We start from the raw sequence: 21,964 nt of genomic DNA, 5'->3' as shown, positions 1-21,964 counted from the left end.
GATGTTAAATAGTAATACAGAGATGTTAAATAGTAATACAGAGATGTTAACAGTAATACAGAGATGTTAAATAGTAATACAGAGATGTTAACAGTAATACAGAGATGTTAAATAGTAATACAGAGATGTTAAATAGTAATACAGAGATGTTAACAGTAATACAGAGATGTCAACAGTAATACAGAGATGTTAAATAGTAATACAGAGATGTTAACAGTAATACAGAGATGTTAAATAGTAATACAGAGATGTTAACAGTAATACAGAGATGTTAAATAGTAATACAGAGATGTTAAATAGTAATACAGAGATGTTAACAGTAATACAGAGATGTTAAATAGTAATACAGAGATGTTAACAGTAATACAGAGATGTTAAATAGTAATACAGAGATGTTAAATAGTAATACAGAGATGTTAACAGTAATACAGAGATGTTAACAGTAATACAGAGATGTTAAATAGTAATACAGAGATGTTAAATAGTAATACAGAGATGTTAACAGTAATACAGAGATGTTAAATAGTAATAGGTTAATGGTCAATTTAAGGCTTTCGGCTTGTGAGTGCTCAGATATTAGGGTTGGTTGGTTAGTTAGTTAGTTGGTTAGTTAGTTTGTTTGTTAGCATTTCGCTACACTCGCATTAACATCTGCTAACCATGTGTATGTGACCAATAACATTTGATTTGATTTGATTTAGTTACGTAGCTGCAGATTTACAGTGTAAACTAACCACAACCACTTTTTAAAAGAATGTCAACAGCTGGCTAATGACTGAACAGTATTACTTTTTTTGTCTGTATCCATGTATCTGTATCTATGTAATGTATCTGTATCTATGTAATGTATCTGTATCTATGTAATGTATCTATGTAATGTATCTGTATCTATGTAATGTATCTGTATCTATGTAATGTATCTGTATCTATGTAATGTATCTATGTAATGTATCTGTATCTATGTAATGTATCTATGTAATGTATCTGTATCTATGTAATGTGTCTGTATCTATGTAATGTATCTATGTAATGTGTCTGTATCTATGTAATGTATCTATGTAATGTATCTGTATCTATGTTATGTATCTATGTAATGTGTCTGTATTTATGTAATGTATCTATGTAATGTGTCTGTATCTATGTAATGTATCAGTATCTATGTAATGTATCAGTATCTATGTAATGTGTCTGTATCTATGTAATGTGTCTGTATCTATGTAATGTATCAGTATCTATGTAATGTATCAGTATCTATGTAATGTGTCTGTATCTATGTAATGTGTCTGTATCTATGTAATGTATCTGTATCTATGTAATGTATCTATGTAATGTGTCAGTATCTATATAATGTATATATATCTATGTAATGTATCTGTATCTATGTAATGTATCTATGTAATGTGTCAGTATCTCTGTAATGTATCTGTATCTATGTAATGTGTCTGTATCTATGTAATGAATCTGTATCTATGTAATGTGTCTGTATCTATGTAATGTATCTATGTAATGTGTCTGTTTCTATGTAATGTATCTGTATCTATGTAATGTATCAGTATATATGTAATGTGTCTGTATCTATGTAATGTATCTATGTAATGTATCTGTATCTATGTAATATATCTGTATCTATGTAATGTATCTATGTAATGTGTCTGTATCTATGTAATGTGTCTGTATCTATGCAATGTATCTATGTAATGTATCTGTATCTATGTTATGTATCTATGTAATGTGTCTGTATTTATGTAATGTATCTATGTAATGTGTCTGTATCTATGTAATGTATCAGTATCTATGTAATGTATCAGTATCTATGTAATGTGTCTGTATCTATGTAATGTGTCTGTATCTATGTAATGTATCTGTATCTATGTAATGTATCTATGTAATGTGTCAGTATCTATGTAATGTATCAGTATCTATGTAATGTGTCTGTATCTATGTAATGTGTCTGTATCTATGTAATGTATCTGTATCTATGTTATGTATCTATGTAATGTGTCTGTATTTATGTAATGTATCTATGTAATGTGTCTGTATCTATGTAATGTATCAGTATCTATGTAATGTATCAGTATCTATGTAATGTGTCTGTATCTATGTAATGAATCTGTATCTATGTAATGTGTCTGTATCTATGTAATGTATCTATGTAATGTGTCAGTATCTATGTAATGTATCAGTATCTATGTAATGTATATATATCTATGTAATGAATCTGTATCTATGTAATGTGTCTGTATCTATGTAATGTATCTATGTAATGTGTCAGTATCTATGTAATGTATCAGTATCTATGTAATGTATCAGTATCTATGTAATGTGTCAGTATCTATGTAATGTATCTGTATCTATGTAATGTATCTGTATCTATGTAATGTATCTGTATCTATGTAATGTGTCAGTATCTATGTAATGTATCTGTATCTATGTAATGTGTCTGTATCTATGTAATGAATCTGTATCTATGTAATGTGTCTGTATCTATGTAATGTATCTATGTAATGTGTCTGTATCTATGTAATGTATCTATGTAATGTGTCTGTATCTATGTAATGTATCTGTTTCTATGTAATGTATCTATGTAATGTGTCTGTATCTGTATCTATGTAATGTATATATGTAATGTATCTGTATCTATGTAATGTGTCTGTATCTATGTAATGTATCTATGTAATGTGTCTGTATCTGTATCTATGTAATGTATCTGTTTCTATGTAATGTATCTATCTAATGTGTCTGTATCTATGTAATGTATCTATGTAATGTATCTATGTAATGTGTCTGTATCTGTATCTATGTAATGTATATATGTAATGTATCTGTATCTATGTAATGTATCTATGTAATGTGTCTGTATCTGTATCTATGTAATGTGTCTGTATCTATGTAATGTATCTATGTAATGTATATATGTAATGTATCTGTATCTATGAAATGTATCTATGTGTCTGTATCTATGTAATGTGTCTGTATCTATGTAATGTGTCTGTATCTATGTAATGTATCTGTATCTATGAAATGTCCTGATCCTGACCAGTATTAACAGGCAGTGGGTTCTCTTAATGTCCTGATCCTGACCAGTATTAACAAGCAGTGGGTTCTCTTAATGCCCTGATCCTGATCAGTATTAACAGGCAGTGGGTTCTCTTAATGTCCTGATCCTGATCAGTATTAACAGGCAGTGGGTTCTCTTAATGTCCTGATCCTGACCAGTATTAACAGGCAGTGGGTTCTCTTAATGTCCTGATCCTGACCAGTATTAACAGGCAGTGGGTTCTCTTAATGTCCTGATCCTGACCAGTATTAACAGGCAGTGGGTTCTCTTAATGTCCTGATCCTGACCAGTATTAACAGGCAGTGAGAGTAGTACAGTAAACAGGGAAGATAAACTGGAACAATGGATACTTTCAGCTGGCCTCGCTCTCAGGTTGGCCGCTAACGGAAAATAGGCAAATCAGTCTGCTGCCCTTCAACCTGAGTGTTTCACTGTTTAGGACTATCTTAACATCAGGTCTATGATTGGGTTAGGACTATCTTAACATTAGGTCTATGATTGGGTTAGGACTATCTTAACATTAGGTCTATGATTGGGTTAGCACTATCTTAACATTAGGTCTATGATTGGGTTAGGACTATTTTAACACTAGGTCTACGATTGGGTTAGGATTATCTTAACATTAGGTCTATGATTGGGTTAGGACTATCTTAACATTAGGTCTATGATTGGGTTAGGACTATCTTAACATTAGGTCTATGATTGGGTTAGCACTATCTTAACATTAGGTCTATGATTGGGTTAGGACTATCTTAACATTAGGTCTACGATTGGGTAAGGACTATCTTAACATTAGGTCTATGATTGGGTTAGGACTATCTTAACATTAGGTCTACGATTGGGTTAGCACTATCTTAACATTAGGTCTATGATTAGGTCTATGATTGGGTTAGGACTATCTTAACATTAGGTCTATGATTGGGTTAGGACTATCTTAACACTAGGTCTATGCTTGGGTTAGGATTAGGTTAACATTAGGTCTATGATTGGGTTAGGATCAGGTTAACATTAGGTCTATGATTGGGTTAGGATTAGGTTAACATTAGGTCTATGATTGGGTTAGGATCAGGTTAACATTAGGTCTATGATTGGGTTAGGATTAGGTTAACATTAGGTCTATGATTGGGTTAGGATTAGGTTAACATTAGGTCTTTAATTGGGTTAGGATTAGGTTAACATTAGGTCTATGATTGGGTTAGGATTAGGTTAACATTAGGTCTATGATTGGGTTAGGATTAGGTGAACATTAGGTCTATGCTTGGGTTAGGATTAGGTTAACATTAGGTCTATGCTTGGGTTAGGATTAGGTTATCTCTGCTCATTGTTCTCATCTGTGCTGACTGCTGTCCTGCTTGGTGGGGTGTGGATAGGACCGGGTCAGGATGGAGCCGGCGGTGGAGTCCCAGCAGGACCAGGGGACAGAGGGGAATCTGGGGACAGGGTGCAGGCACAGAGAGATGGCCCTGAAGTGGTTCATGGAGACTCAAGCTCCTGTCATCCTCCATGAGGGAAATTTCCCCTCCTGGTTCGAAGGATTCATCACCAGAAGGTAAGTACTTCTACATACAGGTCTATTGAGAGATTGATAGGATTGGAGATCGATTGGCAAATCATGGCTGTTTTATGCAGTGCAGTAGAGTGTAGTGGAGTGCATGCCAGCACAACGCTGTTTTTAGGGTGGTGACTCCCAGTATGATTCCTTTTCCAGCAACTGGAAGGATTTATGATTTATATTTTAATTTGGAATAACGAACTTTGAACTCTATTAAATGAGCCAAGGTGCGTTCATTTCCTTTCCAGTGTTAACTTGAATTATTGCTACCTTCTGATTGTGATTTTATTTAGTCATTGTGTTTGTGAGATGTAGATATTGATAATACCTCCCTATAACATATCAATAACACCTCCCATATCAATAATACCTCCCTATTACATATCAATAACACCTCCCATATCAACAATGCCCCCCTATAACATATCAATAACACCTCCCATATCAATAATATCTCCCTATAACATATCAATAATACCTCCCTATAACATATCAATAATACCTCCCTATAACATATCAATAACACCTCCCTATTACATATCAATAATACCTCCCATATCAATAATACCTCCCTATAACATATCAACAATACCCCCCTATAACATATCAATAATACCCCACTATAACATATCAATAATACCTCCCTATAACATATCAACAATACCCCCCTATAACATATCAATAATACCCCCCTATAACATATCAATAACACCCCCCTATAACATATCAATAACACCTCCCATATCAATAATACCTCCCTATTACATATCAATAATACCTCCCTATAACATTTCAATAATACCTCCCTATAACATATCAATAACACCTCCCATATCAATAATATCTCCCTATAACATATCAATAATACCTCCCTATAACATATCAATAATACCTCCCTATAACATATCAATAACCTCCCATATCAATAATACCTCCCTATAACATATCAATAATACCCCCCTATAACATATCAATAATACCCCCCTATAACATATCAATAATACCTCCCATATCAATAATACCCCCCTATAACATATCAATAATACCTCCCATATCAATAATACCCCCTATAACATATCAATAATACCTCCCATATCAATAATACCTCCCATATCAATAATACCCCCCTATAACATATCAATAATACCTCCCTATAACATATCAATAATACCTCCCATATCAATAATACGCCCCTATAACATATCAATAATACCTCCCATATCAATAATACCCCCCTATAACATATCAATAATACCTCCCATATCAATAATACCCCCCTATAACATATCAATAATACCTCCCTATAACATATCAATAACCTCCCATATCAATAATACCTCCCTATAACATATCAATAATACCTCCCTATTACATATCAATAATACCCCCCATATCAATAATACCTCCCTATAACATATCAATAATACCCCCCTATAACATATCAATAATACCTCCCTATAACATATCAATAACCTCCCATATCAATAATACCTCCCTATAACATATCAATAATACCTCCCTATTACATATCAATAATACCTCCCATATCAATAATACCTCCCTATAACATATCAATAATACCTCCCTATAACATATCAATAACCTCCCATATCAATAATACCTCCCTATAACATATCAATAATACCTCCCTATTACATATCAATAATACCTCCCATATCAATAATACCTCCCTATAACATATCAATAATACCTCCCTATAACATATCAATAATACCCCCCTATAACATATCAATAATACCTCCCATATCAATAATACCCCCCTATAACATATCAATAATACCCCCCTATAACATATCAATAATACCCCCCTATAACATATCAATAATACCTCCTATAACATATCAATAATACCTCCCATATAACATATCAATAATACCTCCCTATAACATATCAATAATACCCCCCTATAACATATCAATAACACCTCCCTATAACATATCAAAAATACCTTCCTATAACATATCAATAATACCTCCCATATCAATAATACCCCCTATAACATATCAATAATACCCCCTATAACATATCAATAATACCTTCCTATAACATATCAATAATACCTCCCATATCAATAATACCCCCTATAACATATCAATAACACCTCCCTATAACATATCAATAATACCCCCCTATAACATATCAACAATACCCCCCTATAACATATCAATAATACCCCCCTATAACATATCAATAATACCTTCCTATAACATATCAATAATACCTCCCATTTCAATAATACCCCCCTATAACATATCAATAATACCCCCCTATAACATATCAATAATACCTCCCTATAACATATCAATAATACCTCCCATATCAATAATACCCCCCTATAACATATCAATAATACCTCCCATATCAATAATACCTCCCATATCAATAATACCTCCCATATCAATAATACCCCCCTATAACATATCAATAATACCCCCCTATAACATATCAATAATACCTCCCATATCAACAATACCCCCCTATAACATATCAATAATACCTTCCTATAACATATCAATAATACCTCCCATATCAATAATACCTCCCATATCAACAATACCCCCCTATAACATATCAATAATACCTCCCATTTCAATAATACCCCCCTATAACATATCAATAATACCCCCCTATAACATATCAATAATACCCCCCTATAACATATCAATAATACCCCCCTATAACATATCAATAATACCCCCCTATAACATATCAATAATACCCCCTATAACATATCAACAATACCCCCCTATAACATATCAATAATACCCCCTATAACATATCAATAATACCCCCCTATAACATATCAATAATACCCCCCTATAACATATCAATAATACCCCCCTATAACATATCAATAATACCTCCCTATAACATATCAATAATACCTCCCATATCAATAACACCTCCCATATCAATAATACCTCCCTATAACATATCAATAATACCTCCCATATCAATAATACCCCCCTATAACATATCAATAATACCCCCCTATAACATATCAATAATACCTCCCATATCAACAATACCCCCCTATAACATATCAATAATACCTCCCTATAACATATCAATAATACCCCCCTATAACATATCAATAATACCTCCCTATAACATATCAATAATACCTTCCTATAACATATCAATAATACCCCCCTATAACATATCAATAATACCCCCCTATAACATATCAATAATACCTCCCATATCAACAATACCCCCTATAACATATCAATAATACCTCCCATATCAACAATACCCCCCTATAACATATCAATAATACCTCCCATATCAACAATACCCCCCTATAACATATCAATAATACCTCCCTATAACATATCAATAATACCCCCCTATAACATATCAATAATACCTCCCTATAACATATCAATAATACCTCCCTATAACATATCAATAATACCTCCCATATCAACAATACCCCCTATAACATATCAATAATACCTCCCATATCAACAATACCCCCTATAACATATCAATAATACCTCCCATATCAACAATACCCCCCTATAACATATCAATAATACCTCCCTATAACATATCAATAATACCTCCCTATAACATATCAATAATACCTCCCTATAACATATCAATAATACCTTCCTATAACATATCAATAATACCTCCCATATCAATAATACCTCCCTATAACATATCAATAATACCTCCCATATCAATAATACCCCCCTATAACATATCAATAATACCCCCCTATAACATATCAATAATACCCCCCTATAACATATCAATAATACCCCCCTATAACATATCAATAATACCCCCCTATAACATATCAATAATACCTCCCTATAACATATCAATAATACCTTCCTATAACATATCAATAATACCCCCCTATAACATATCAATAATACCTTCCTATAACATATCAATAATACCCCCCTATAACATATCAATAATACCCCCCTATAACATATCAATAATACCCCCCTATAACATATCAATAATACCTCCCATATCAATAATACCTCCTTATAACATATCAATAATACCTCCCATATCAATAATACCTCCTTATAACATATCAATAATACCTTCATGAGGGTTGAGGGATATTTTTTGCATTGGTTAATATAGCTTTTTAATACTTTTTAATGCTTCTGTAGAGATGCGGAAGAGATGCTGAGAGACAAAGAACTGGGCTGTTTCCTGATCCGACTAAGTGACAAAGCCATGGGATACATCCTGTCATACAGGTCCGTTCTGGTTGTTGTTCTTCTATTGTAGATAACAGAGATAACAATGAAGATAACAGGGTTCCCGAGTCCCATAGGGCGGCACACAGGGCGGCACACAAATGGCTCAGCGTCGTCAGGGTTAGGGAGGGTTTGGCCGTCATTGTAAATAAGAATTTGTTCTTTAAAAAACAGTGAAGATAACACTGGAAATCACATAGATAATAGTGGAGATACCAGTGGAGATAACATAAATAACAGTGGCAATAACAATGGAAATAACAGTGGCAATAACAATGGAAATAACAGTGGAGATAAAAATGGAGATAACAGAGGTACGAGTGGAGATAAAATATATAACAGTGGAGATAACAGATAACATAGATAGCTGTGGAGACAACATAGATAAGATTGGAGATAACAGTGGCGATAACATAGATAACAGTGGAGATAACATATATAAAAGTGGAGATAACATACCAGTGGAGATAACAAAGATAACATCGGAGATAACAGTGGAGATAGCATAGATAATAGTGGAGATAACAGTGGAGATAATACGTATAACAGTGCAGATAACATAGATAACAGAGGAGATAACATACTGTAGATAACTGTGGAAATAGCATGCCCGTGGAGATAACACAGATAACAGTGGAGATAACAGATAACATAGATAACAGAGGAGATAACATACTGTAGATAACTGTGGAAATAGCATGCCCGTGGAGATAACACAGATAACAGTGGAGATAACAATGGCGATAACATAGATAACAGCGGAGGTAACAAGGGAGGTAACAGTGGACCACAGTATAACACAACATCATACCCCGGACTTACCAGTGTTATTATTGTCTTCCAGAGGCCGTGATCGATGCAGACACTTTGTGATCAACCAGAGTAAGTCCGGCCAGTTCATAGTGTCTGGAGACACAGAGGAGCATGAGACCCTGGGAGAACTGATAGAACACTACAAGACCAGCCCCATAGAGCCCTTCAGAGAGTACCTGACCTGTTCCTGTCTAGAGGTGAGGAGAGATTTTGTCTCTAGCCTGGCCCAGACCAGTTGTTTAACCCTTTAGAGAGTACCTGATCTGCTCCTGTCTAGAGGTGAGGAGAGACTGTCTCTAGCCTGGTCTATTTGTGCTGTCTTGCCAACTTCACAGATCTGAGACCAAGCTACACGATCTTTATGTTATTATTTGAATTCAAGAAGGTATTCAAGAATACATTTTGTAAGATAGTGTTTGTCTAACTGGTTCAAGTAGGCATCTTGTCAGTTATAATGGTAGTGTTTACAGAATAGAGTATTTCTCTAAATTCATCTGGTCAGTTATAATGGTGGTGTTCACACAATAGAGTATATCACTAAATACATCTGGTCAGTTATAATAGTGGTGTGCACTGTACCTGTTAGTAAAACTGATGATGTCGTGCTATTTCAGTCTTCCAGAGGAGAAGTCTATGACGTCATCAAAGTCAACCTCAGAGAGAAGCCGGGGGTCAGTGTGAGAGCTGCGAGGAGCCTGTGGGACGCACAGAGTGACCAGCAGGGTGACTGGACCAGGGATAATCCTAGCGACCACGCCGAGGAGCACCCTCCTCCTCCCACACTGCCTCCCAAAAGCAGCAGGAAACCAGAGGTTAGTGCACAAATCATATGTTTATTCGCCGTAAGGCAACCCGCTGCAATAGGACTGTGAGTTTTGCTCATCAAAATGTTCACACATTAAACTACAGTCCTATTGCATTTGGTTTCTTGTAAACGTACAACACTACAGCTTTTATAGGGGGGTTGGTGGAACATTCAACTAACAGATGTCAAGTCAAAGGGCCTCTTTGTAAAACTCAGGCCTACGATTTGTTTTGATTACTTGCTGGCGATTGCAAAAAAAAGATTCAAAGTTGATCAGAGTGTAACCAAATCACTTCCTTATGTCTCTCTAACCAGGAAGAACCCTCTGTGCCAACTGTACCTAGAGTACCACCTGTGCCTAGAAGGGCCAGTCCTTTGAAGAGCAGTTCCCTGGATTACCACCAGGGTAGTGCTCAGAGAAGGGCGTTGTATGCCCAGCTGGAGAAGCACAAGGCCATGAATCCCCAACCCAGGAGCCTGGAGGGTCTACCCAGAGCTCCAGAAGGAAGGGCTGAAGGCCTGGGTCCTGTAGCCCAACATCAAACTCCTCCTCAGAGGGGGGGCATCCCCAGTGGTAAACCTGGAGCCCCAGGCCCTGCCTCAGCCCCTGGACCAGACCCAGGCACAGTCTACTCAGAACTACTCAGCCTGCTGGACTGCAAGAGTAAGTCTCTGCCTCTCCTGGACCTGGATCCTGACTCAGAGGAGGGGGCCAATAACTCCTACAGGCTGAGCACACCTTCTTTTACTCCCCTAAGACTCTCTCCCAACCCCACTAAACGGACCACTAGCCCCTCCCTTCTGGACCAGAGCTACCCATCTGGACCTTCCCTTCTGGACAAGAGCTACCCATCTGGACCTTCCCTTCTGGACCAGAGCTACCACAAGGATACCTCCAAGAGACCTCCAATAATCAGCCACAGTCTGGAACATCTATGTAACAGCCCCATACCTGCCCTCGTGTATCAACTGGCAGGTAGACCCAGGGAACAGGAAGGAACCATGACATCATTCATGACATCATCCATGACATCATCACCACAGGAAGAGGAAGAGGTAGCTAACAGTCTGTACGCTGAGGTCCCTTGTGAGCCGGTCCTCCGTCTCCTACTGGACGACACCTACGAACACATACCAGAGTTAGGACTGAAAGGATCAGCCAGACCTTATGAACACATACCAGAGTTAAGACTGAAAGGATCAGCCAGACCTTATGAACACATACCAGAGTTAAGACTGAAAGGATCAGCCAGACCTTCTGCTAACAACCACACCTATGAATCAGTGGAAGAGCTCAAGTCCAAACACACCACCTCTTCTTGGGGTATAAAGGTGAGTACTGCATCCAGACATGTCCATGGTAATATGGTAGTGACAGTCATACGCTGCTAGATCTGATTCAAATGTGATGTCTGATGTTCCATCTGTTTAATAACTGACTGTTCCTCCAGCTGTTTAATGACTGACTGTTCCTCCAGCTGTTTAATGACTGACTGTTCCTCCAGCTGTTTAATGACTGACTGTTCCTCAGCTGTATAATGACTGACTGTTCCTCCAGCTGTATAATGACTGACTGTTCCTCCAGCTGTATAATGACTGACTGTTCCTCAGCTGTATAATGACTGACTGTTCCTCCAGCTGTTTAATGACTGACTGTTCCTCCAGCTGTATAATTACTGACTGTTCCTCCAGCTGTATAATGACTGACTGTTCCTCCAGCTGTTTAATGACTGACTGTTCCTCCATCTGTTTAATGTCTGACTGTTCCTCAGCTGTATAATGACTGACTGTTCCTCCAGCTGTATAATGACTGACTGTTCCTCCAGCTGTATAATGACTGACTGTTCCTCCAGCTGTATAATGACTGACTGTTCCTCCAGCTGTATAATGACTGACTGTTCCTCAGCTGTATAATGACTGGCTGTTCCTCAGCTGTATAATGATTGACTGTTCCTCCAGCTGTATAATGACTGACTGTTCCTCAGCTGTATAATGACTGACTGTTCCTCCAGCTGTATAATGACTGAATGTTCCTCAGCTGTATAATGACTGACTGACTCTTCCTCAGCTGTATAATGACTGAGATCCTCCAGCTGTTTAATGACTGACTGTTCTTCCAGCTGTATAATGACTGACTGTTCCTCAGCTGTATAATGACTGACTGTTACTCCAGCTGTATAATGACTGACTGTTCCTCCAGCTGTATAATGATTGACTGTTCCTCCAGCTGTATAATGACTGACTGTTCCTCAGCTGTATAATGACTGACTGTTCCTCCAGCTGTATAATGACTGACTGTTCCTCCAGCTGTATAATGACTGACTGTTCCTCAGCTGTATAATGACTGACTGTTCCTCCAGCTGTATAATGACTGACTGTTCCTCAGCTGTATAATGACTGACTGTTCCTCAGCTGTATAATGACTGACTGTTCCTCAGCTGTATAATGACTTACTGTTTTGCTTTCTGCATAATGAGAAATGGAGATGGCTGTTCCCTGAGAGACAGAAGAAATAATGGAGAAGCAACCCATCAACCCAACACTACTGGACACCGCAGTCTACGATCCCATCAACCCAACACTACTGGACACCACAGTGTACTATCCCGTCAACCCAACACTACTGGACACCGCAGTCTACGATCCCATCAACCCAACACCACAGTGTACTATCCCACCAACCCAACACCACAGTGTACTATCCCATCAACCCAACACCACAGTGTTCTATCCCACCAACCCAACACTACAGTGTACTATCCCACCAACTCAACACCACAGTGTACTATCCCATCAACCCAACACCACAGTGTTCTATCCCACCAACCCAACACTACAGTGTACTATCCCATCAACCCAACACCACAGTGTACTATCCCACCAACCCAACACCACAGTGTACTATCCCATCAACCCAACACCACAGTGTACTATCCCATCAACCCAACACCACAGTGTACTATCCCATCAACCCAACACCACAGTGTACTATCCCATCAACCCAACACCACAGTGTACTATCCCATCAACCCAACACTACTGGACAGTGTACTATCCCATCAACCCAACACTACTGGACAGTGTACTATCCCATCAACCCAACACTACTGGACAGTGTACTATCCCATCAACCCAACACCACAGTGTACTATCCCACCAACCCAACACCACAGTGTACTATCCCATCAACCCAATACTACTGGACAGTGTACTATCCCATCAACCCAATACTACTGGACAGTGTACTATCCCATCAACCCAATACTACTGGACAGTGTACTATCCCATCAACCCATCACTACTGGACAGTGTACTATCCCATCAACCCATCACTACTGGACAGTGTACTATCCCATCAACCCAATACTACTGGACAGTGTACTATCCCATCAACCAAACACTACTGGACAGTGTACTATCCTATCAACCCAATAATCCTGGACAGTGTACTATCCTATCAACCCAATAATCCTGGACAGTGTACTATCCCATCAACCCAACACCACAGTGTACTATCCCACCAACCCAACACCACAGTGTACTATCCTATCAACCCAACACTACTGGACAGTGTACTATCCCACCAACCCAACACCACAGTGTACTATCCCATCAAGCCAATACTACTGGACAGTGTACTATCCTATCAACCCAACACTACTGGACAGTGTACTATCCTATCAACCCAACACTACTGGACAGTGTACTATCCTATCAACCCAACACCACAGTGTACTATCCCATCAACCCAATACTACTGGACAGTGTACTATCCCATCAACCCAACACTACTGGACAGTGTACTATCCTATCAACCCAACACCACAGTGTACTATCCCATCAACCCAATACTACTGGACAGTGTACTATCCCATCAACCCAACACTACTGGACAGTGTACTATCCCATCAACCCAACACTACTGGACAGTGTACTATCCCATCAACCCAATACTACTGGACAGTGTACTATCCCATCAACCCAACACCACAGTGTACTATCCCATCAACCCAACACTACTGGACAGTGTACTATCCCATCAACCCAATACTACTGGACAGTGTACTATCCCATCAACCCAATACTACTGGACAGTGTACTATCCCATCAACCCATCACTACTGGACAGTGTACTATCCCATCAACCCATCACTACTGGACAGTGTACTATCCCATCAACCCAATACTACTGGACAGTGTACTATCCCATCAACCCAACACCACAGTGTACTATTCCACCAACCCAACACCACAGTGTACTATCCCATCAACCCAACACCACAGTGTACTATCCCATCAACCCAATATTACAACACACATTATTATTTTTCTGAATACTTTTGCAGGGTATCATTCAAACTGAACTTTGAGCCATTTATGAGCTGTCTCACAATCTATCAAAGTGCTGGGCACTATGCAGGTTGAGAACATCAAAGTTATTTTAATGTTATTTATTTAAAAATATGTATTTTTTTCTACTTTATCTTTTGCACGAGCGTGGGTGGGTCTTTTATAAACTACAAAGTAATAAATAATAACTTGCCTTTGTTTTCTTGTGAATACATTCAGATTTAAAGGGGGACATAGATACATTCAGATAAAAAGGGGGACATAGATACATTCAGATTTGAAGGGGGACATAGATACATTCAGTTTTAAAGGGGGACATAGATACATTCAGATAAAAAGGGGGACATAGATACATTCAGTTTTAAAGGGGGACATAGATACATTCAGTTTTAAAGGGGGACATAGATACATTCAGATTTAAAGGGGGACATAGATACATTCAGTTTTAAAGGGGGACATAGATACATTCAGTTTTAAAGGGGGACATAGATACATTCAGATTTAAAGGGGGACATAGATACATTCAGTTTTAAAGGGGGACATAGATACATTCAGTTTTAAAGGGGGACATAGATACATTCAGTTTTAAAGGGGGACATAGATACATTCAGATAAAAAGGGGGACATAGATACATTCAGATTTAAAGGGGGACATAGATACATTCAGATTTGAAGGGGGACATAGATACATTCAGATTTAAAGGGGGACATAGATACATTCAGATTTAAAGGGGGACATAGATACATTCAGATTTAAAGGGGGACATAGATACATTCAGATTTGAAGGGGGACATAGATACATTCAGATTTGAAGGGGGACATAGATACATTCAGATTTAAAGGGGGACATAGATACATTCAGATAAAAAGGGGGACATAGATACATTCAGATTTAAAGGGGGACATAGATACATTCAGATTTAAAGGGGGACATAGATACATTCAGATTTAAAGGGGGACATAGATACATTCAGATTTGAAGGGGGACATAGATACATTCAGATTTGAAGGGGGACATAGATACATTCAGATTTGAAGGGGGACATAGATACATTCAGATTTAAAGGGGGACATAGATACATTCAGTTTTAAAGGGGGACATAGATACATTCAGTTTTAAAGGGGGACATAGATACATTCAGATTTGAAGGGGGACATAGATACATTCAGATTTGAAGGGGGACATAGATACATTCAGTTTTAAAGGGGGACATAGATACATTCAGATTTAAAGGGGGACATAGATACATTCAGTTTTAAAGGGGGACATAGATACATTCAGATTTAAAGGGGGACATAGATACATTCAGTTTTAAAGGGGGACATAGATACATTCAGATTTAAAGGGGGACATAGATACATTCAGATTTAAAGGGGGACATAGATACATTCAGATTTAAAGGGGGACATAGATACATTCAGATTTAAAGGGGGACATAGATACATTCAGATTTAAAGGGGGACATAGATACATTATATCATATACTAAGCATTTAATGATTGAATTACACATTAACCTTTATTTTTACTATTTTCTACATTAGAAAAAAACTACGAAATAACACATATGGAAACATGTAGTAACCAAAAAATTGTTAAACAAATCTAAATATATTTTATATTTGAGAATCTTCAAAGTAGCCATCCTTTGCCTTGATGACAGCTTTGCACACTCTTGGCATTCTCTTAATCCAGCTTCACCTGGATTAATTGGGTTGAGGTCAGGTTATTGTGGAGGCCAAGACATTTGATGCAGCACTCCATCACTCACCTTCTTGGTCAAATAGCCCTTACACAGCCTGGAGGTGTGTTGGGTCATTGTCCTGTTGAAAAACTAGTGATAGTCCAACTAAGAATATTATTCATTGCCTTTCAGGTCTTTCTAAACAACCTGGCCCGGGTATCCTGGAAGGATATTGACCTCATCCAGGAAGGATATTGATCTCATCCTGGAAGGATGCCTGGTTGCTCTTTAAAAGTGCTTTCCTCATCATCTTAAATAAGCATGCCCCATTCAAAAAATGTAGAACTAAGAACAGATACAGTCCTTGGTTCACCCCAGACTTGACTGCCCTTGACCAGTATTAGCATCGAATAGCGCTCGCGATATGCAACTGTCCAGGGAAGTCAGGAACCAATATACACAGTGAGTTAGGAAAGCAAAGGCTAGCTTTTTCAAGCAGAAATTTGCATCCTGTAGCACAAATTCCAAATAGTTCTGGGACACTGTAAAGTCCATGGAGAATAAGAGCACCTCCTCCTGGGACACTGTAAAGTCCATGGAGAATAAGAGCACCTCCTTCTGGGACACTGTAAAGTCCATGGAGAATAAGAGCACCTCCTTCTGGGACACTGTAAAGTCCATGGAGAATAAGAGCACCTCCTTCTGGGACACTGTAAAGTCCATGGAGAATAAGAGCACCTCCTTCTGGGACACTGTAAAGTCCATGGAGAACAAGAACACCTCCTCCCAGCTGCCCACTGCACTGAGGCTTGGAAACACGGTCACCACTGATAAATCTACAATAATCAATAATTTCAATAAGCATTTTTCTACGGCTGGCCATGCTTTCCCCCTGGCTACTCCTACACGGGCCAACAGCTCTGCACCCACTGCAGCAACTTGCCCAAGCCTCCCCCACTTCTCCTTCACCCAAATCCAGACAGCTGATGTTCTGAAAGAGCTGCAAAATCGGGATCCCTACAAATCGGCTGGGCAAGACAATCTGCACCCTTTCTTTCTAAAATTATCTGCCGAAATTGTTGCAACCCCTATTACTAGCCTGTTCAACCTCTCTTTCGTATCGTCTGAGATCCCCAAAGATTGGAAAGCTGCCGCAGTCATCCCCCTCTTCAAAGGGGGAGACACTCTAGACCCAAACTGTTATAGACCTATATCCATCTTGCCGTGCCTTTCTAAAATCTTCGAAAGCCAAGTTAACAAACAAATCACCGACCATCTCAAATCCCACCGTACCTTCTCCACTACGCAATCCGGTTTCCGAGCTGGTCATTGGTGCACCTCAGCCACGCTCAAAGTCATAAACGATATCATAACCACCATCGATAAAATACAGTACTGTGCAGCCGTCTTCATCGACCTGGCCAAGGCTTTCGACGCTGTCAATCACAGTATTCTTATCGGCAGACTCAATAGCCTTGGTTTCTCAAATGACTGCCTCACCTTGTTCACCAACTACTTCTCAGATAGAGCTCAGTGTGTCAAATCGCAGGGCCTGTGTCCAGACCTCTGGCAGTCTCTATGGGGGTGCCACAGGGTTCAATTCTCGGGCCAACTCTTTTCTCTGTATATATTAATGATGTCACTCTTGCTACTGGTGATTCTCTGGTCCACCTCTATGCAGACGACACCATTCTGTATAACTCTGGCCCTTCTTTGGACACTATGTAAGCAAACCTCCAGACGAGCTTCAATGCCATAGAACACTCCTTCCGTGGCCTCCAACTGCTTTTAAATGCAAGTAAAACTAAATGCATGCTCTTCAACCGCTGCCCGCCCAACAAGCATCACTACTCTGGCCGGTTCTGTCATAGAATATGTGGACAGCTACAAATACCTAGGTGTCTGGTTAGACTGTAAACTCTCCTTCCAGACTCACATTAAGCATCTCCAATCCAAAATTAAATCTAGAATCTGCTTCCTATTTCGCAAACAAAGCCTCCTTCACTCATGCTGACAAACACACCCTTGTAAAACTGACCATCCTACTGATCTTTGATTTTGGCAATGTAATATACAAAATAGCCTCCAACACTCTACTCAGCAAACTGGATGTAGTCTATCACAGTGCCATCCGTTTCGTCATCAAAGCCACAAACACTACCCCCCCACCACTGCGACCTGTATGCTCTCGTTGCCTGGCCCTCACTACATATTCATCGCCAAACCCACTGGCTCCAGGTCATCTATAAGTCTTTGGTAGGTAAAAGCCCTAGCCTTATCTCAGCTCACTGGTCACCATAGCAACACCCACCTGTAGCACGCGCTACAGCAGGTATATTTCACTGGTCATCCCCAAAGCCAACACTTACTTTGGCCGCCTTTCCTTGCAGTTCTCTGCTGCCAATGACTGGAACAAATTGCAAAAATCACTGAAGTTGGAGTCTTATATCTCCCTCTCTAACTTTAAGCATCAGCTGTCAGAGCAGCTTGCCGATCACTGTACCTGTACACAGCCAATCTGTAAATAGCACACCCGACTACCTCATCCCCATATTATTACTTACCCCCTTGCTCTTTTGCATCCCAGTATCTCTACTTGCACATAAATCACTCCAGTAGTAATGCTAAATTGTAATTATTTTCTCCTCTAGGGCCTATTTATTGCCTTACCTCTCTTCTACATTTGCACACACTGTACATGCAATTTTCTATTTTTATTTTATTTTGTGTTATTGACTGTGTGTTTATGTGTAACTCTGTGTTTTCGTTTTTTTCGTACTGCTTTGCTTTATCTTGGCCAGGTCACAGTTGTAAATGAGAATTTGTTCAGAATTTGACTTGCCTAGTTAAATGAAGAAAAAATATTATATTTTTCAGAAATATTGTTCCCGTTTCGTCTGCAGAAAGGTTAAATTGTATTTTCCCCGTGTATTAGTAGAATTCAGCCTCGTTTTTCTAGTTCCAGAACACAGCCGCGGTGAATTGACAGCTTTGAAAAGAAAATTGCGATTTTCGTATATGATAGCTACGTTACCATATCAAACCAAACCGTGCATGTCTTCCGGGAGTCATCTTTAAGGGTGCGTTAGTAAATCAGAGCGTTTCTCTCCGGACGCTCCGGCCGAGGAGTAGGTTTGGTCCCAGCGTGCTGACCGCAACGGCAGCGGCCAATTTAACGTTAATTATCTAAAATGACCTAGACACAAAATAACCTAGACACACACCTTCTAGACACAAGTGACAGGATACTTCTGAACACGTTGACCATTTTACTCACCCAGTAGAGCTGGTTAGGTTGTTTATGTAATCTAGAGAGTTGGTGACTGTATTTGTGCTGCAGGCAATCATTTAGATCATTTTTTGCCGATGTTTAATTTATCCCGGTCATATTGAACCGGCGTTGCGCATTCATAAATTCAACAGTTATTCTGCTCCCTGGTACTCAGAAAAGAGTGCTCTGGTCGGACTGGACAGAGGGATTTTGCAAACGCACAAAGTCAGGTCAACATTACATTTTTCTTCTCGTTTTGTAACACAGTAATATAGTGTATTGTGGCTCGCTTCGGTTTTAACTGAGTAGCAACGTTTGCGGAATCATTTGCTTCCAACAAGTGTGCAAGTAGGCATCATGTTAGCCACCGTGCTAGCTAGCTAATCCCGTAGCTACCTGCACTGGATAGCGTTACCGTCGTCAGCTGTCCTGCAACATCAAGGACAGATGACAATTTCACTCCAAATTCTCAAAGAAATCACTATACTTGTTCTATGTTCAGTACATGAGCTAACTAACCTAACTATAAAATGATGGATTCAAAGAGAGACATGAAAGATCAAGGTAAGTTCATAGCTAGATGGGTGGCTTGTTGCTAGCTAACAATAACAGAGCAACAGTAGCCTGCTGCCTGGACATCACTTGCTAACGTAATGCTACTGCATAATCATCTGATAAAACCCAGCTCAATTAACGTAATTTCTAACCATAACGGATAGCAAACAACGTTTTCTTCCTTAAGGTTAGTTGATTATTATGCCATCTCTGATACAGTATCATGTTCATCCAGTCACTCATTCATAATTCATGAATTGCTCTGTATTTGCCTGGTAGCAGCGTAGGCTAAATCTTAGCCATTGTAACCAGCAAGCTACAATGAAATCATGTCATTATTTTCCCCGAGACAGAATAGTAGTCATCACTCTTTTGGATGACAAACAACCATTGATTTCAAAGCTTAATAAAAAACCATACATCTCTATTCGCAAGGACTACTTTAAAATGTCCACCGATAACGTTACAAAGATTCATTTAGTGGAAGGACTGCAAATGTAGACTTTAATAACAGAATTATGGTAAAATCCCCCGCAGGTTTTTATGCCACCACGTTTTCCAAAAATGCTCTGAATTAAGATTCAAAGATATCTGCAGAAAGAATGGGGTGTCAGCTATGACATGCCACCTCGAGTTTGAACAAATCTCTTTTGGTTATTGAGTGAAGTGGATTTGCACCTGGTAATGGAATTACATCATGAGTCCCTGATCTGTACTGCACAATGGACTAGTAACCGACAGGTTGCAAGTTCAAATCCCCGAGCTGACAAGGTACAAATCTGTTGTTCTGCCGCTGAACAAGGCAGTGTAACCCACTGTTCCTAGGCTGTCATTGAAAATAAGAGTTTGTTCTTAACTGACTTGCCTAGTTAAATAAAGGTAAAATAAAATGTTTCACAAGTTTGGACATCATAGAGCAGACTACAATAGAGCATAGTTTACTACAGCACATACTGTACTTTTCTTTCCTGTACTGTACTCAAGTGATAATGCTGAAGAAGCAGGTGTTTGGAGGATATATGAACCTTGCCAATATATCCTCCAAACACTGGCTTTGAGGGCATTATCACTTTTATACAACAGGTTACCAACATATTCAAATAATGATTTACATAATTTCATTAAACAATAACATTAATGTGATTAATTTGTTTATACTATTTCATCTAGCTATACAAGCAATTATTTATACTATTTAATTCAGCTTGCTACACAGGCCGGAAGGTCATTCATTCTATTGGTTCGGTTGCCAGAGCAACCGTTCATTCTAAATGTTCCATTGCCATACTCGCTGGCAACATTCTTATCCCTTGCTTGCTAGCTAGCCAACTACGGCTAACTTAGTCACGTCAAAAAGTGCAGCCAGAATAACAGCAAAGTATTTGCATTTGTTTAAGCTGTTTTCTAGGGACATTTATTTGGATACATCCATAACAATGAGCTAATGAGGTGCGATTTCGTCAGGACACTATAGTTCAGAGGAGCTAGCCAACAACACCGCTAACACAATCACTTCAAACTAAGGCTGGAAAGACTTCAAACTAGCTGTGCTTCATTTGACATTTTTTCAATTCACATTTATTTGAATATATCCATAAAAATGATGCCAGCTGATTCATGAT

At 38.7% G+C, this 21,964-nt stretch overlaps 2 protein-coding genes across 5 annotated transcripts in view; both read left to right on the top strand.

Annotated features, from left to right (window-relative positions):
* The first annotated feature begins 2,892 nt into the window (after positions 1-2,892).
* On the top strand, positions 2,893-13,078 carry LOC110522682 (uncharacterized). Its single transcript, XM_036968557.2, has 6 exons — positions 2,893-4,607; positions 8,774-8,863; positions 9,708-9,873; positions 10,291-10,488; positions 10,797-11,813; positions 12,959-13,078. The coding sequence occupies exons 1-6, from the start codon at positions 4,441-4,443 to the stop codon at positions 12,995-12,997; spliced, it is 1,677 nt and encodes a 558-aa protein (XP_036824452.2). The 5' UTR covers positions 2,893-4,440; the 3' UTR covers positions 12,998-13,078.
* A 6,508-nt stretch (positions 13,079-19,586) lies between these two features.
* lrrc61 (leucine rich repeat containing 61) overlaps positions 19,587-21,964 on the top strand; it is a 26,939-nt gene continuing 24,561 nt past the window's right edge. The window contains exon 1 of one of the 4 annotated variants that reach the window (XM_036968855.2): positions 19,587-20,351. In XM_036968855.2, coding sequence (XP_036824750.2) covers positions 20,318-20,351 — 34 coding nt within the window. In that variant the 5' untranslated portion in view covers positions 19,587-20,317. The remainder of the gene's footprint in view (positions 20,352-21,964) is intronic. The other 3 variants (XM_036968857.2, XM_036968856.2, XM_090230805.1) reach the window with 3 other exon arrangements.

The sequence above is a fragment of the Oncorhynchus mykiss genome, chromosome 4, assembly GCF_057628025.1.
Source record: "Oncorhynchus mykiss isolate SJ-2025 chromosome 4, ASM5762802v1, whole genome shotgun sequence".
NCBI lineage: Eukaryota > Metazoa > Chordata > Actinopteri > Salmoniformes > Salmonidae > Oncorhynchus > Oncorhynchus mykiss.
Note: the sequence above shows the minus strand (reverse complement) of the source record. Positions and strands in the feature narration are given on the sequence as shown.